The sequence below is a fragment of the Ahaetulla prasina genome, chromosome 10 (assembly GCF_028640845.1).
Source record: "Ahaetulla prasina isolate Xishuangbanna chromosome 10, ASM2864084v1, whole genome shotgun sequence".
NCBI classification, from domain to species: Eukaryota; Metazoa; Chordata; class Lepidosauria; order Squamata; family Colubridae; genus Ahaetulla; species Ahaetulla prasina.
Genome location: NC_080548.1, coordinates 29,505,525 through 29,521,781, shown reverse-complemented (window position 1 = coordinate 29,521,781; position 16,257 = coordinate 29,505,525). Strand labels below are relative to the sequence as shown.

General features: G+C 45.1%; 1 protein-coding gene across 3 annotated transcripts; it reads left to right on the top strand.

Annotated features, from left to right (window-relative positions):
• The first annotated feature begins 1,398 nt into the window (after positions 1 to 1,398).
• Positions 1,399 to 15,306, top strand: CEACAM19 (CEA cell adhesion molecule 19). Of its 3 annotated transcripts, XM_058196102.1 has the most exons (8): positions 1,582 to 1,839; positions 5,302 to 5,573; positions 8,082 to 8,447; positions 9,117 to 9,327; positions 9,630 to 9,682; positions 10,496 to 10,578; positions 11,674 to 11,715; positions 12,114 to 15,306. In XM_058196102.1, the coding sequence occupies exons 2-8, from the start codon at positions 5,525 to 5,527 to the stop codon at positions 12,159 to 12,161; spliced, it is 852 nt and encodes a 283-aa protein (XP_058052085.1). In that variant the 5' UTR covers positions 1,582 to 1,839; positions 5,302 to 5,524; the 3' UTR covers positions 12,162 to 15,306. The 3 variants fall into 3 exon arrangements, with proteins under 3 accessions (XP_058052086.1, XP_058052084.1, XP_058052085.1); XM_058196103.1 differs by lacking the exon at positions 5,302 to 5,573 and having other exon boundaries at positions 1,399 to 1,839; positions 9,117 to 9,294; XM_058196101.1 differs by lacking the exon at positions 5,302 to 5,573 and having other exon boundaries at positions 1,412 to 1,839.
• The last annotated feature ends 951 nt before the right edge of the window (positions 15,307 to 16,257 follow it).

The following is a 16,257-nucleotide window of genomic DNA, read 5'->3' as shown; positions in this document are numbered from 1 at the left end:
ACACACACTCACACACACAAATCTAGTCGTGACCACGACATTCCAGGCCAACCCAATGTAAAAAGAAGGAGGCCTGGCTTGAATGATTAATGACCGATTCTGGGGCCAACAAGAGCAGTCTATTCTAACCAGGTCAGAAAATGACTAACGGACAGGTTGAGTCAGTGTGCTAAATTGGGAGAAGGTTCATCTGGGTTAAAAGAAGCTGGTCTGCTGTGCGGTAAGGCAAGGCGTGTGAATTCCAGCCATTGGTTTAATTTGTGGGGAGCTGTGAACCCAGAAAATAGGCCTAGTGGGTAAGGCACCACGTTAGAAAGCGGGAGACCGTGAATTCTAGTCCTGCCTTAGCCATGAAAGCTGGCTGGGTGACTCTGGGCCAATCACCAGGAGACGGTGAGTTCTAGTTCTGCCTTAGGCATGAAAGTCGGTTGGGTGACTCTGGGCCAATCACCAGGAGACGGTGAGTTCTAGTCCCACCTTAGCCATGAATGCTCACTGGATGACTTTGTACCAATCACAGGAGATGGTGAGTTCTAGTCCCGCCTTAGGCAAGAAAGGCCACTGGGTGACTTTGAGCCAATCACCAGGAGATGGTGAGTTCTAGTCTTTATTTTATTGTACTTATTTTATTGTACTTATTTTATTGTACTTATTTTATTGTATTGTACTTATTTTATTTTTTATTTTGTTTTATTCATTCATTCATTCATTATTTTATTTTAGGGTATGGCTAGTATAATGAAAGTGGGACGCGGTGGCTCAGGGGCTAAGACGTTGAGCTTGTCGATCGAAAGGTCGGCAGCTCAGCAGTTCGAATCCCTAGTGCTGCCGTGTAATGGGGTGAGCTCCCGTGACTTGTCCCAGCTTCTGCCAACCTAGCAGTTTCGAAAGCACATAAAAATGCAAGTAGAAATAATAGGGACCACCTTTGGTGGGAAGGGAACAGCGTTCCGTGCGCCCTTGGCGTTGAGTCATGCCGGCCACATGACCACGGAGACGTCTTCGGACAACGCTGGCTCTTCGGCTTTGAAACGGAGATGAGCACCGTCCCCTAGAGTCGGCAACGACTAGCACGTATGTGCGAGGGGAGCCTTTACCTAGTATAATGAAAAGAAGGACCCAGGTGACAATATAGCAATCTTCCAAAATTTCAGGGGCTCCCAGAAAGAAGAGGGAGTCAAGCTCTTCTCCAAAACACCAGAAGGCAGGACAAGGAAGCAATGGGTGGAAACTAATCAAGGCAAGAAGCAACTTAAAACTAAGGAGAAATTTCCTGACAGTTAGAACAATTAATCAGTAGAACAACTTGCCTCCAGAAGTTGTAAACGCTCCAACACTGGAAGTTTTTAAGAAGAGATTGGACAACCATGTGTCTGAAATGATATAGGGTTTCCTGCCTGAGCAGGGGGTTGGATTAGAAGACCTCCAAGGTCCCTTCCAACTCTGTTAAATATTGATTTGCAAAAGCTGGATGGGGCTACGCTTGGTAGATTAGATTTTTCCCCCCCCTGAGGCTCAGCATGTTTTGGCTGTATAAGCCCGGCCTCCTTAGCTGGTTCCTGATCCAAAGCCTTGGGGAAGTTCACTCAGCTAAGTGTGTTGTGCAAGGGCAGGCAACATATCTGGAGCTGTAGACTCCTTCCTACACAACAGTGAATGCAACCGCCCCGCCTGTTGCTGTCATCTTGCAATCCAGCTGGTTCGGTTGGTGAAACTCAGGAATTTGTAGGTGTAAAATAGGAAGGAAAGGAAGGAGGACGGAGAAGGATGAAGCTGGACAACAAACCATGAAGGTCCTGAGATGGGGAACTCCTTGGATACTCTGTTCCTTCGCTGAAGGTGAGAAAACGGAGCTGTTTTCCGTAGTAGGGGAGCAGAGTTGAGTGGGTAGGGCTGGAAAGGAACGGGAAGTTTCTATGGGATCCTGAAAAGCTGCTTGTGAGCATTAGGTCGTTGAGAAGGAAACTCCAGTGAAGAGATCTTGAATTCTTTTCTGGGGCAAGGAGAGCGGTTGCATGTTTAGAACAGGGGTCTCCAAACTTGGCAACTTTGAGACTGGTGGACTTTAACGCCCAGAATTGGCCAGCCCTGCGAATTCTGGAAGTTTATTTATTATTAATCAAATTTATTAATAATTTTGGAATAAGTTGAAGTCCGTAAGTCTTGATGTTGCCACGTTTGGAGACTCCTGGATTAGAACAAAGAAGGACAGTCCTCCGTAGACATCAGCTGCTGAGGGTCACCTCCTTCTCAAATTATTTTTCCTTGGTCCTTTGGGAATATTCCTGTCCAAATTATCCACCCCTGGACACAGAGAAAGTTTGGAATGTCACAGTAGGATGTCGGCTACTCTAACCATAGGTAGAGTAGAGGGGCACGGATAGAAGACGATATTTGTAACTCGGAGTTCAATTGTGGGGTCTGCTGAGCTTGGTGGTTTTCTTGCAGATATTTCGTTACCTAATTAGGTGACGTCTTCAGGGTTTCTGTAACTTTTTCCTAGCATTGGTGGTGTTACCTCACTGGATAATGAAATATCTACAAGAAAACCACCAGGTTCAGAGAACGCCAAGGACCTCACCGTAAAGGGGAACTTTGGAACTAGGTGACTGATGGAATATGTGTTCTCAAACCTTTTTAATGACTTTTCTCCAGGATGATCTGTTGGTTCCCATCCTGGTCTTCAGATCTTCCAATAGTGTATCCATAGCTGATGTAATTGAATCCATCCATTTGCTTCTGGTTATCCTCTTCTTCTCTTTCATTCCACCTTTCCCAGTATGGCAGACTTCTCAAGAGAGCTAGCTAGGAGGAAACTAGAATATTGGGGAAGATAGATAGATAGATAGATAGATAGATAGATAGATAGATAGATAGATAGATAGATAGATAGATAGATAGATAGATAGATAGACAGACAGATAGACAGACAGACAGACAGACAGACAGACAGACAGACAGACAGACAGACAGACAGACAGACAGATAGACAGACAGACAGATAGATAGATAGATAGATAGATAGATAGATAGATAGATAGATAGAGTAGTGGCCAAAATTGTGGAAACCTTTTGGGAAAAGTGTATTTTTGAGGTTTTATGGCTAATAACACCACTTTTTATTTTTGGGAGTTTCAAGATAATCCTATTCCACTGCTGGAATGGCCTGGGAACAGCCCAGACCTTCACCCAATTGAAAATCTATGGAGCCCACTAAAGAAACTTGTTAGTCAGAAACGACCCAGCAATAAATCCCAGTTAACAGAAGCAATCATTCAATCTTGGTTTCACATGATAACAGCTGCAGAACTCAAAGACTTGGTTCACTCCATGGGAAGACGTTGTAAGGCCGTAATTCACGCTAAAGGTTATCCAACTAAGGACACGGTGATAATTTTTGTATATCTCATTTTTTGGACGTGTTTTACTTATCTTCTTTATATTGTAACTGCTATTCTAATAGTAAATCTTTCATAAAAGTTATTGCATTACATTCTCGATTAAATTATCTTTCCATTGATATATAATTTTATGGTACTACTCCCAAAAACAGTAGTGTTATTAGCTAGTTTTAGAAAATACACTTTCCCCAAATTTTGGCCACTGCTGTAGATAGATAGATAGATAGATAGATAGATAGATAGATAGATAGATAGATAGATAGATAGATAGATAGATAGACAGACAGACAGATAGATAGTTGATAGATGATAGAGGGATAGAGAGGATAGATGAATGAAAGATAGATAGATAGATAGATAGATAGATAGATAGATAGATAGATAGATAGATAGATAGATAGATAGATAGACAGACAGGTGGACAGGCAGGCAGATAGACACAGACAGATAGATAGACAGACAAAAATTTTTACTGACCAGGTGTGATTGGGCACACAATCTTTATGCACCGGAGACAAGGAATATGTCTCCAGTGTACATACAAACACACAAAGTGATAGGTCATATATCATTAAATCCTATTTTCAATTGTTATTCATAAGACACAACAACAAGTGATAATCGTAGATATCAATAGGAGAAGATCATAGGAAAGATGAGAAGACGAGAAAGACGAGAAGAAAAGACAGATGAGAAGATAAGAATAATAGCAATACAGCCTGCTACATGGGTAAATATCTTTAGGCTGAAGACAGTGCTGTGGGAATGAGCAGAGGGATGGCACGGGGAGAAAATAAAATAAAAAAAACCTACCTTTGTGTCTAATTGTTTTGGCATGTAATGCCCTATAGTGGCATCCAGAGGGGAGGAGTTGAAACAGTTTATGTCCAGGATGTGAGGTATGTGTGTAGATATTTTCCCAGCCCTCTTTCTGGTTCGTACAGTCTACAAATCCTCAACAGAAGGCAGTCTGGTTGCAATTATTTTATTTTTATTTTATTCTGTTTGTTGAACATGTACAAGGTAGCAAATATAAGTATGAACATAAGCATCAAAAAAAAGGAAGTAAATACAAATAAATGGGGACAGTAAGACAGGGACGGTAGGGCACACTGATGCGCATAGGCACGCCCCCTTTACGGACCTCTTAGGAATGGGGTGAGGTCCACGGTAGACAATTTAAGGTTGAAGCTAGCGGGGTTTGAGGATGTAACAATGGAGTCAGGTAGAGCATTCCAGTGTTGACAACTCTGTTGTCAAAATCGTATTTTCTGCAATCGAGTTTGGTGCGGTTTACCTTGAGTTTGTAGCAATTTTTTTTTTGCGTGTATTATTGAGGTTGACGCTGAAGAAGTCGTTGACAGGTAGGATGTTGTAGCAGACAATTTTGTGCACAATTTTGTTTTTTCTGCAGTCCTAACCAGTGGTGGGATTCAGCCAGTTCGCACCACTTCGGGAGAACCGGTTGTTAACTTTCTGAGCAGTTTGGCAAACTGGTTGTTGGAAGAAATCATGAGGACAGAGAACCGGTTGTTAAATTACTTGAATCCCACCACTGGTCCTAACTACCCTTTGAAGTCTGTACCTGTCCTGTTTGGTTGCTGTGCCAAACTTGGCCAGTTACTGAGGTAAAAAAAAAAAGAGAGAGAGATTCAATTATTCCTGTCTATCAGCAATCTGCAGCTTTCTGAGGTTGGGAAAGATCTTGGAATCAATCCATGCTTAAGGTTGGAGATCTCTGCTCACCCTGGACTTTGGCTCCTGTCAGGGAGGGGACCCTCAGTCACCCGGCTTCTTGGTGGGGGATAATTGAGCTTTTAATATTCCAGGACATTCCTTGGCATCCAAGGAGTCAAGCTCCGGGGAGTTTGACGCCAGTTCTCACATTCTCTCCTTGAAGGCTTGCACACTCAAGAGACCGGCGGTCAAGACTTGGAGGAAACCTCAGCCTGGATTGTGGCCCCACTGAAAGAGCAGATGTGGTCTTGGGAACCCCTAAGAATTCTCCCCCGTAGAATGGGACGAAGCTGGGTTCCAAAGGCTTGACTGGGAAGGCCAGCTTCCCCTTTTCAAGCTTCGGTTGGTCTGCTGTATTTTGGTGGATTTGCGTTCCAGGAAGGAGCATGTCGACGGAGAAAATGGAGGTTTTTAATAAACACCTTTCCTTGAGAGGTAAGTGGTAGATCTGGGAAGAATAGAATAGAATTAGAATTAGAATTAGAATTAGAATTAGAATTAGAAAGAATGGAATGGAATGGAATGGACTAGACTAGACTAGACTAGACTAGACTAGAATAGAGTTGGAAGGGACCTTGGAGGTCTTCTAGTCCAACCCCCTGCCCAGGCAGGAAACCCTACACCACTTCAGACAAATGGTTATCCAACATCTTCTTAAAAACTTCCAGTGTTGGAGAATTCACAACTTCTGGAGGCAAATTGTTCCACTGGTTAATTGTTCCAACTGTCAGGAAATTTCTCCTTAGTTCTAAGTTGCTTCTCTCCTTGATTAGTTTCCATCCGTTGTTTCTTGTCCTGCCCTCAGGTGCTTTAGAGAACAGCCCGACTCCCTCTTCTTTGTGGCAACCCCTGAGATATTGGAACACTGCTATCATGTCTCCCCTAGTCCTTCTTTTCATCAAACCAGGCATACCGAGTTCCTGCAACCGTTCCTCATACGTTTTAGCCTCCAGTCCCCTAATCATCTTTGTCGCTGATGAGAAATCTTGGTGGAAAACCTGTGTGGTCATGATTGGGGATGAAACCCACTAGGTTTTTGCGGGGTGGAACTGATGACCTCTTGGAAATCTCCAACGACTCGGAACGTTAGTCAAATCAAATTCAGAAGCTGCAGACCCTCCTATTAATGAGCGAAAGCGTTTTATTTATTTCAAGACAGGGACAAATTCCTTTCTAGGTATCCAGCTGCGCTCTTGTAAAAGAGATAGCAAACCAGAATACAGAATAACAGAGTGTGGAAGGGACCTCTGCAGTCCTCTGCAGGAGACCCTATACCAGGGGTGTCAAACTCAATTTTATTGAGGGCCGCAATAGGGTTCTGAGCTTGAGGTGGGGTTTGTAGGCAAGGTGGGTGTGGGCAGCTTGACATCACTTATGTCGGGGGCACCGGTGCTAAGGCAGGACTTCTCTCAGAGTCAGACCTTCCCTCACTCTCATTATAATATCCTTCCTTCCTTCCTTCCTTCCTTCCTTCCTTCCTTCCTTCCTTCCTTCCTTCCTTCCTTCTCTTCTTTTTCCTTCCCTCTTCATTCTCCTTCCTTCCCCTTTCCTTATTTTTTCCTTCCTTCCTTCCTTCCTTCCTTCCTTCCTTCCTTCCTTCCTTCCTTCCTTCCTTCCCTTTTCATTCTCCTTCCTTCCCCTCTTTCCTTATTTTTTCTTCCTTCCTTCCTTCCTTCCTTCCTTCCTTCCCTCCTTCCTTCTCTTCTTTTTCCTTCCCTCTTCATTCTCTTTTCTTCTTCCTTCCTTCCTTCTTTCCTTCCTTCTCTTCTTTTTCCTTCCCTCTTCATTCTCCTTCCTTCCCCTTTCCTCATTTTTTCTTCCTTCCTTCCTTCCTTCCTTCCTGCCTTCCTTCCTTCCTTCCTTCCTTCCCTTTTCATTCTCCTTCCTTCCCCTCTTTCCTTATTTTTTTTTCCTTCCTTCCTTCCTTCCTTCCTTCCTTCCTTCCTTCCTTCCTTCCTTCCTTCCTTCCCCTCTTTCCTTATTTTTCTTCCTTCCTTCCTTCCTTCCTTCTCCTTCCTTCCCTTTCCATATTTTTCTTTCTTCCTTCCTTCCTTCCTTCCTTCCTTCCTTCCTTCCTTCCTTCCTTCCTTCCTTCCTTCCTTCCTTCTCTTCTTTTCCTTCCTTTTCCTTCTCCTTCCTTCCCCTCTTTCCTTATTTTTCCTTCCTTCCTTCCTTCCTTCCTTCCTTCCTTCCTTCCTTCCTTCCTTCCTTCCTTCCTTCCTTCCTTCCTTCCTTCCCTTTTCATTCTCCTTCCTTCCCCTCTTTCCTTATTTTTTCTTCCTTCCTTCCTTCCTTCCTTCCTTCCTTCCTTCCTTCCTTCCTTCCTTCCTTCCTTCCTTCCTTCCTTCCTTCCCTCTCTCCTTCCTTCTCTTCTTTTTCCTTCCCTCTTCATTCTCCTTCCCCTTTCCTTATTTTTTCTTCCTTCCTTCCTTCCTTCCTTCCTTCCTTCCTTCCTTCCTTCCTTCCTTCCTTCCTTCCTTCCTTCCTTCCTTCCTTCCTTTTCTTCTTTTTCCTTCCCTCTTCCCTCTTCATTCTCCTTTCTTCTTCCTTCCCCTCTTTCCTTATTTGTCCTCCCTCGCTCTCTTCCCATCTTCCTTTTCTTTGTCTTTCCTCTTTCCTTTTTCTCCTTTCCTGCCCCTTCTTGCAATGCTCAAAATGCAAAAGGGGAAACATTTCTCCTTCTGTTTTGTTTCTTTAGTTTGTTTTGCCAGCCCTCTGCCCTCTGGGCTCCGTTTTCATTGCTGCAGGAGGCCGTCGTGGCTGAAAACAGGGTCTGGGAGGGCCACGCACAGCTCTCCCGAGCTCCATTTTCGCCAGTCCTTTGCTGTTACCAAGGCGGCCCCGTGGACCAGATCTAAGCATCCCGTGGGCCGGATCTGCCCTTTGGGCCTTGAGTTTGACACCCCTGCCCTATACAATCCTTCCTCTGTTTTCTCCTGACAGTCTGTTTCCTGGCCCTATGGATTATTCTGGTCCAAGCAAGCAGGATCAATATAGTGTCCATCCCGGAGACCCCCGCCGAAGGCCAGAATGTCACTTTCTCTGTGGAAAGAGTGCAGGGCGACATTCGTGAAGTCAACTGGTTCCGAGGGATGGCCTCTCAGGGATCTTCTAGGATCTTTAGCTTTTTCCCCGGAAATTATCGTCCTCAGCGCAACGGGGTGCAATTTACCAACCGAGAATTTGGTTTCCACAATGGATCTATGCAGATCACCGGGCTCAGGGCCAGTGATGTCGGCCGGTACAATGTTGTGATTCTGTTGCGGCCCAAAGAAATCCTCAACGCCTCCATTGATCTCCAGTTGACTAGTAAGTAGTATGGGCCCTTGACTTGTATAAGAGTTTGTTTAGTGGCCATTCGGAGTTATAACGGCCCCTCCAAAAAATTTCATGACCATTTTTCATACTGATTATGACCGTTGAATTCTGGGAGTTGAAGTCCACCCATCTTAAAATACCCTAGATGGGGAATTCTGGGAGTTGAAGTCCACCCATCTTAAACTACCTTAGATGGGGAATTCTGGGAGTTGAAATCCACCCATCTTAATGCACACTGACTAGGGAATTCTGGGAGTTGAAGTCCACCCATCTTAAAACACCTTAGATGGGAAATTCTGGGAGTTGAAGTCCACCCATCTTAACGCACACTGACTAGGGAATTCTGGGAGTTGAAGTCCACCCATCTTAAAATATCCTAGATGGGGAATTTTGGGAGTTGAAGTCCACTCATCTTAAAGCACACTGACTAGGGAATTCTGGGAATCAAAATCCACCCATCTTAAAATTGCTGAGGTTGAACCACACTCATCTCAGCTGCAACCAAAATTCTCACCTAACTTTAAACTGGTGAATGTCCAGGAAATTTTAGCTGAGTTACAGCCATTAAAAGTTGGGTGAGCTAAGAGTCAAAGCCGCCTGGCGATTATAGGGTCAGGAATGGTTGACCCCTGACCCCCTCCGTTCTTATTTCCATTCTAGCACCACCTCTGGCCACAGCGACAACAGCGACAACAACAACAATGGTGACAACAGCAGCAACAGGGACCTCACCCATTAAGGAGGTTCCCAAAGAGCCTTCGAAGTTGGGCTGGATCGTGGCCGGGGTGCTGGTTGGCGTTTTGCTATGCGGGGCACTCGGAGCCATTATGATTTACCGGTTTGTTTTACGGAAATCAGAACCCAGCACAGGGTAGGAGTTTCCTCACTTCCCCCTCTCCCCTCCTCCCGCCCCTCCCCTAACGAGTTCGGTGGTGATTCTAATCAGGTCTCCAAATGTTGAAATTCGAAATTACAGGGTGGTTGGAGAACCATTGCTGGGATTTAGGCCAGGGGGAGAATTACGCCTTTCAGGTTCAGTTCCAGGAAGGAGGAGTGCCCTTCCCCCCAACGCTGAGTATCTGCACTTGCGTGCAAGTGTGCAAGGGGTTAGAAGCATTGACCGATCTTCATTCTCATCCAGCCCCATCTCTTTCTCTCTCTCTCTCTTTTTAGGGTAACAGGAAAATTGGATCTAGGAGCAAGAATGTCACCTCCAACTAAACATGGTAAGTGTGCTACTGGTAGTTCTACACTTATGACCGATCACTTAGTGACCATTCGCTAAGTTATGATGGACGCCCCTTCTCCTGAAAGGTACTTACAACCCAGATTTAAAGTTTCGATGGCTGCCCTGCCCCTGCAGTCATGTGATCGCATTTGGGGCACTTGTTATTCATTCATTCATTTCCATTCATTCATTCATTCATTCATTCATTCATTCATTCATTCATTCATTCATTCATCAAATTTATATGCCATCCATCCCATCGGAGACGATTCTGGTCATCTTACAAACATTAAAACTAACTCCTCGACGTACGACCGCCACTGAGCCCAAAATATTTGTTGCTAAGTGAGATAGCTGTTTAGTGAATTTTACGACCTTTCTTGCCATGGTTGCTAAGTGAATTACTGCGGCGGTTAAATTAGTAACAAGGCTGTTGGGCGAAGCTGGCTTCCACGTTAGACTTCGCTTCTCAGAAGGTCGCCAGAGGGGATCACGTGACGCCGAGGACACTGCGACCGACATAAATGCGAGTCAGTTCCCAAGCGTCTGGCTTTTGATCACGTGACCACGGGGAAGCTGTAACGGTCGTTAAGTGGGAACAACGGTCACACTTTTCAGTGCCGTTGAGAGGACAATAAGTGGACCGTTGCAAGTCGAGGACTACCTGTACTGTAAAAATAATAGAGCAAGAAATAATAATGGACTTTGTAACCACCTTGTGGTCTCCCTTTCTTAAGGTCATTCCCACATACCGTTACAACTCTCCATGCATGTTAGTAATGACATGACACCTTTTTCTTCTGTCTTCCAGATGACAAGGAACCCATTTATGAGGTGGTGGATTCTCCAGTGGAATCACCAAAGAATCCGCTCCCGATCTCTGGCCCTCTTCCGGTGAGTTTCCACCTGTCTTCTCCTTGGTTTCTTCTGAGATTGAACAGTGAAAGAGGTTGATGGATCAGGAGATGGGCAGAGCCAACGTGGCCCAGATTCTCAAACTGGTGACGTCAGAAGATGGATCTGTGTTTCCACAGAAGAAGGTTCCACAGACCAGGGGTCTCCAACCTTGGCAACTTTAAGACTTGTGGACTTCAACTCCCGGAGTTCCTCAACCAGCTTGTTTCCCTGGCAAAGCTGGTTGAGGAACTCTGGGAGTTGAAGTCCACAAGTCTTAAAGTTGCCAAGGTTGGAGAGCCCTGCCACAGATGATGTCCTCTTTTCCCCAATGGAAGAACAGATGACTCCGATGCAAAGAGCAACTTCTGGTTTTGAGTTTCACTTTTACTAGAGCAGAGGTCTCCAAACTGGGCAACTTTAAGACTTTTTGGACCCAGCCAGCATGAATTCTTGGAGTTGAAGTCCACAAGTCTTCCAAGGTTGAGAAACACAGTTCTCTAGGCAGGGATGGGTTTAGGATTTACTCCTGCTTTCTCATTCTTTCTTTGTGGGAGTAGGATTCCTCCCTCCCTCCCTCCCTCCCTCCTTCCCTCCCTCCCTTTTTTCTCCCTTCCTTTTTTCTTTCTTTCTTTCTTTCTTTCTTTCTTTCTTTCTTTCTTTCTTTCTTTCTTTCTTTCTTTCTTTCTTTCTTTCTTTCTTTCTTTCTTTCTTTCTTTCTTTCTTTCTTTCTTTCCTTTTTTCTTTTTTCATTCCTTCCTTCCTTCCATCCATCCTTGTTAACTGCCCAAAAACGACCCTTCACAAAACTTCTCCATCTAAACAGGGACATCAAAGCCCCGCCCATTTTAAAATTTCCACAGGCAATTTACATAAAATGGGTGGAGCTTCGATTGCACCATGTAGTTGCCATCTTGTTTTTTGTTTTTTGTCCTGCTTGGTTTAATGGCTCTTTATCATTTCTCTTAAAAATGCAAAGTCAAAAGGAAATAACAGGGAAGAGTTTATTTGTTTTTTTAAAAAAAACAGAATCTTGGTTTTCCAGCTTTAAGGAATTTTTTTCTCCCACGGTTATATATTTGTCTCTCTTTGCAGCCTCTTCCAGAGACTTGTCCCAAATTGGACTCAAACTATACGGTACGTTTTAACTCAGGTGATTATCCTAAGCAGGTCTTTCATGTGGCTTAATTTACAATAATCACAAAACTGGACAAGAGATGAAAAGGAGCCACAGGCTGAGGTGTGGTAAGAAATCTTTCAACCAATTTCCCAACTGATCCCTATAAATTATTGATGGCTGGAAAGTCAGCCAGATGTTTAGATTGGATTTGACATTTTTATCTACCTATCGAGTTCTTCCCAAAGATCTGGAAATAGGCAACTGTTGTTTGATGGTGTTAAAAGTTGTCATCCCGGGATGTAAGCTGATCAAAGTAAACCTGCCGTTTGCAATTGATTGATAGTGATTTTGTCAATGCTAGAGGTTTTCAACTTTATCTATTGATGTATTTTATCTTTCTCTCTCTCCTTTTTAGGATTTACTCTACAGAGCTGAGTCCGTTTACTCTGAAATCAAGAGATGATACTATTGCTGAGAGATTCCTGATTCTTGGGTCATCTTGGATAATGACCCATCCAAAAACGTTGGGACGAAAACAAGATACTGTAATCCAAATATTTCTATCTTTATGGGATCGAAGAGTTTTTCTCTGCCAGACTGCGAATACAGAAAATAACTTTAACTTATCATTAAATCCGGCTTTTATTGAACCCAAGACTGTCTCTTGATGGAATGGAGTCAAACAGAGTTGGGCAGTCAGTTGGCCATCATCTTTCACCCAAAATGTGGGCTACGATTTAGAAGATCTAGAGGGATGGAAGAAAGAATGGACAGCTGTCATTCTATGGAGACTTGATCAGGGGTTGGACTAGAAGATCTCCAAGGTCCCTTCCAACTCTGTTATTCTTTGATTGTACAATTCTTTTCAAAATTCCGAGGAGCCCAGATGTCTCTCTCTCTCTGTGTGTGTATGCACAGATGTCCAACTGAACTCAGCTTTGAGACCAGATGGTCAGCCTAGAAGATGGGCTGCTCGGAGACAGCCAGAAAGTAGTGAGGACCTCTTAAGACCTTTGAGGATTTCATCAACGTTGGTTTTCTATCTCCAAGAGGAAGCGTAATTAATCCCATCGTACATCTGTAGACATCACCCATCTGATGTTCTCCTTGTTTCTCTACACCAGGGGTGTCAAACTCCCAGAATTCTCTGGCCAGGATTGTTTCTCAACTTTGACCCTTTGAGATGAGTGGACTTCAACTCCCAGAATTCCCCAGCCAGGACTGTTTTTCAACCTTTGCCCTGTAATATAGATGGAATTCAACTCCCAGAATTCCCCAGCCAGGATTGTTTCTCAACCTTGGCCCTTTAAGATGGGTAGACTTCAACTCCCAGAATTCCCCAGCCAGGACTGTTTCTCCTGGCTGGCTGAGGAACTCTGGGAGTTGAAGTCCACAAGTCTTCAAAGAGCCAAGTTTGCAGATCCCTGGTCTAGACTATTATGCCATGCCGAGCGGAGAGCCAGTTTTCTGTTTCTTAACCTTGGCAGCCTGAAGAACTGTGGACTTCAACACACAAAGTTGGCGAGCTTGAAAAATCCTTTTTTAAGGTCTAATCCAGGGGTGTCCAACTCAATTTGATTGAGAGCCGCATCAGGGCTGTGGTTGACCTCGGGTGGGGGGGGGACAGGCGTGGCTGATTGGGTGGGCGTGGCCAGCTTGATGCCATTCACTGGGCGTGGCCGACTGGGTGGGCATGGCCAGCTGGCCCGATGTTTCCTCTCCGCATTGGGTAGACGGGGCCGAAGCGACCTTACGTTTTCTAGGATGGCACCGCGGGCTGGATCCGACCACATCTAGGGCCGGATCTGCCCTGCGGGTCTTGAATTTGACACCCCTGCTGCAGTGGTGGGTTTCAAAATTTTTTACTACTGGTTCTGTGGGTGTGGCTTGGTAGGCATGGCTTGGTAGATGTGACATGGGAAGGATACTGTAAAATCTCCATTCCCTCCCCACGCCAGGGGAAGGATAATGTAAAATCTGCATTCCCACCCCACTCCAGGGGAAGGTTACTGCAAAATCCCCATTTCCTCCCAGTCAGCTGGGACTTGGGAGGCAGAGAATAGATGGGGGTGGGGCCAGTCACCAGAGGGGGTAGGGCCTCTGGTGGCTCAACAGACTAAGCAGTGTGTTATTAACACAGCTGATTGCAATTACTGCAGGTTCAAGACCCACCAGGCCCAAGGTTGACTCAGCCTTCCATCCTTTTATAAGGTAGGTAAAATGAGGACCCAGATTGTTGGGGGCAATAAAAGTTGACTTTGTATATAATACACAAATGGATGAAGACTATTGCTTAACACAATGTAAGCCTCCCTGAGTCTTCGGAGAAGGGCGGGATATAAAATCAAAAAAAAAAAAAAAGTCAGAATTTTTACTACCGGTTCTGCAAAATTACTCAAAATTTCCACTACCGGTTCTCCAGAACTGGTCAGAACCTGCTGAAACCCCACCTCTTGCCCTGCTCTACACCTTCTTGCGAATGAAAATAAACCCGTCAAAACTGGTTTATTTTCATTCTATAGGGTTTTTTTGTGGGGGTGGGGGTGTTGAAAGAAAGGCTGGCCCTTTTGTAAGGATGGGGCAGCTATCTTGACCGCCTGTAGCATTACTTCTAAAGAAGATTAAAGGATAAGGGACGTTGTGTTCGGGCTAGGAAATTTCCAAGCTGGGTCAAACGGTAAAGACGTGGTTAAAAGGGTCACAACAAGTCATGTTTGAGATCTGGGTGAAAAGATGAGATTCTCACCTTTCAATGGAGAGAATGCCTCACCGTGGAAAGGAAAGCAAAGGTTGTACAGCCTCCAAGTTCAAGGATCACAGACAGTCCTTGACTTACAACCAAAATGGGGACTAAAGTTTTTGTTGCTGAGCCAGCTGGTTGTTCAGTGAGCCATGACCAATTTTATCACCTTTCTTGGCACAATTGTTAAGCAAATCTCTGCAATTATGAGAGGCATCGGGAGGGTTGTTGTTGTGTCTCGTCCGATCTCACCACAGCCGGGGCCTTCTTATCTGCTTCCGAACACGGAGGAATGTCCTAGTATGCCTCCCGGCCCCAGCCCTGGCTCCATGCCCAGACAGGCTGAAGAGGAGGAAGTATCTCCAGCCCCCAGCTCTGGCTCCACGCCCAGGCAAACGGAGCAACTAGACCCCTCCCCCTCCTCCACAGCATGTGAGCCTGAGGGAGGTCAATTGCCAACAGCTGCAGACTGGAGTGACCCTCGCGTCAGAAGACTTGATAGGCGGAGGCGACAGAAGGAAGGGAGGGGCAGGCCTGGATAAGTGCTGAGTCATGGAGCTACACCCCATGGCCTATATAAAGGACCTGCTTTCTGGCATTCTCTGACTCAGGCAAAGTCTAAACATATCTTGCTGAAGTCACTTTCTGGTCTCCTGCCTGCCCTGAGGACTTTGCTAGGACTTTGGCAGAGCTGCAGAGGCACGCCTGATTCAGATTTCCCTGACCCGGCCGTCAGCGGAGGAGTGGGACACGACAGTTGTTTAAGCAAATCTGGTTTCTCCCATTGACTTTGTTCGGCAAAGTCGAATATTAACGAATTAGTAATATTCAACGAATATAGTCGTATATTAAAAATATTCATGTCTTACCCCTTGGGGTTGGTCCATGTCTTTCTCATTCTTGGGTCCTCTCCTAGGAAACTAAAGGGTTCATTATAGTATCTCAGCTGTTCCTAGCACTGCTCTCTTCTGGACAATGGACAGATATATGGCCTTGATATGTACATATGAATATTATCAGTGGTTAAAATCGAAATTTCTTTCCTACCGGTTCTGTGGGTGTGGCTTGGTGGGCGTGGCTTGGTGGGCGTGGGGGGTCATGTGACTGGGTCGGTGCGGCTATGTGACTGGGGTGTGGCTATGTGCCAATGGGGCAGTCAGATTCCCTTAACAACCGTGTTATTATTATTATTATTACTTTATTATTTATTCAATTTTATACCGCCCTTCTCCCGAAGGACTCAGGGCGTGTACAGCCAAGGTAAAACAAACAGTACAATATACAATTAAAATGCAAATTAAAAACTTATTATATATTTGGCCTAAAACTTTAAAATATATAAAACTAAAAAACCTTAAAATTAATGATAGAAAATTTAAAACCAATAAAATTTAGCCAGCCCCCAGCTCTGGCTCCACGCCCAGGCAAACGGAGCAACTAGACCCTCCCTCCTCCACAGCATGTGAGCCTGAGGGAGGTCAATTGCCAACAGCTGCAGACTGGAGTGACCTCGCGTCAGAAGACTTGATAGGCGGAGGCGACAGAAGGAAGGAGGGCAGGCCTGGATAAGTGCTGAGTCATGGAGCTACACCCCATGGCCTATATAAAGGACCTGCTTTCTGGCATTCTCTGACTCAGGCAAAGTCTAAACATATCTTGCTGAAGTCACTTTCTGGTCTCCTGCCTGCCCTGAGGACTTTGCTAGGACTTTGGCAGAGCTGCAGAGGCACGCCTGATTCAGATTTCCCTGACCCGGCCGTCAGCGGAGGAGTGGGACACGACAGTTGTTTAAGCAAATCTGGTTTCTCCCATTGACTTT

Excerpts from the sequence above, each read along its gene's own strand:
- CEACAM19 (XM_058196101.1), top strand. The coding sequence starts at position 1,788 with ATGAAGGTCCTGAGATGGGGAACTCCTTGGATACTCTGTTCCTTCGCT. Across the intron at positions 8,448-9,116 it reads CATTGATCTCCAGTTGACTA|CACCACCTCTGGCCACAGCG; the intron begins GTAAGTAGTATG and ends TTTCCATTCTAG. Across the intron at positions 9,328-9,629 it reads AAATCAGAACCCAGCACAGG|GGTAACAGGAAAATTGGATC; the intron begins GTAGGAGTTTCC and ends CTCTCTTTTTAG.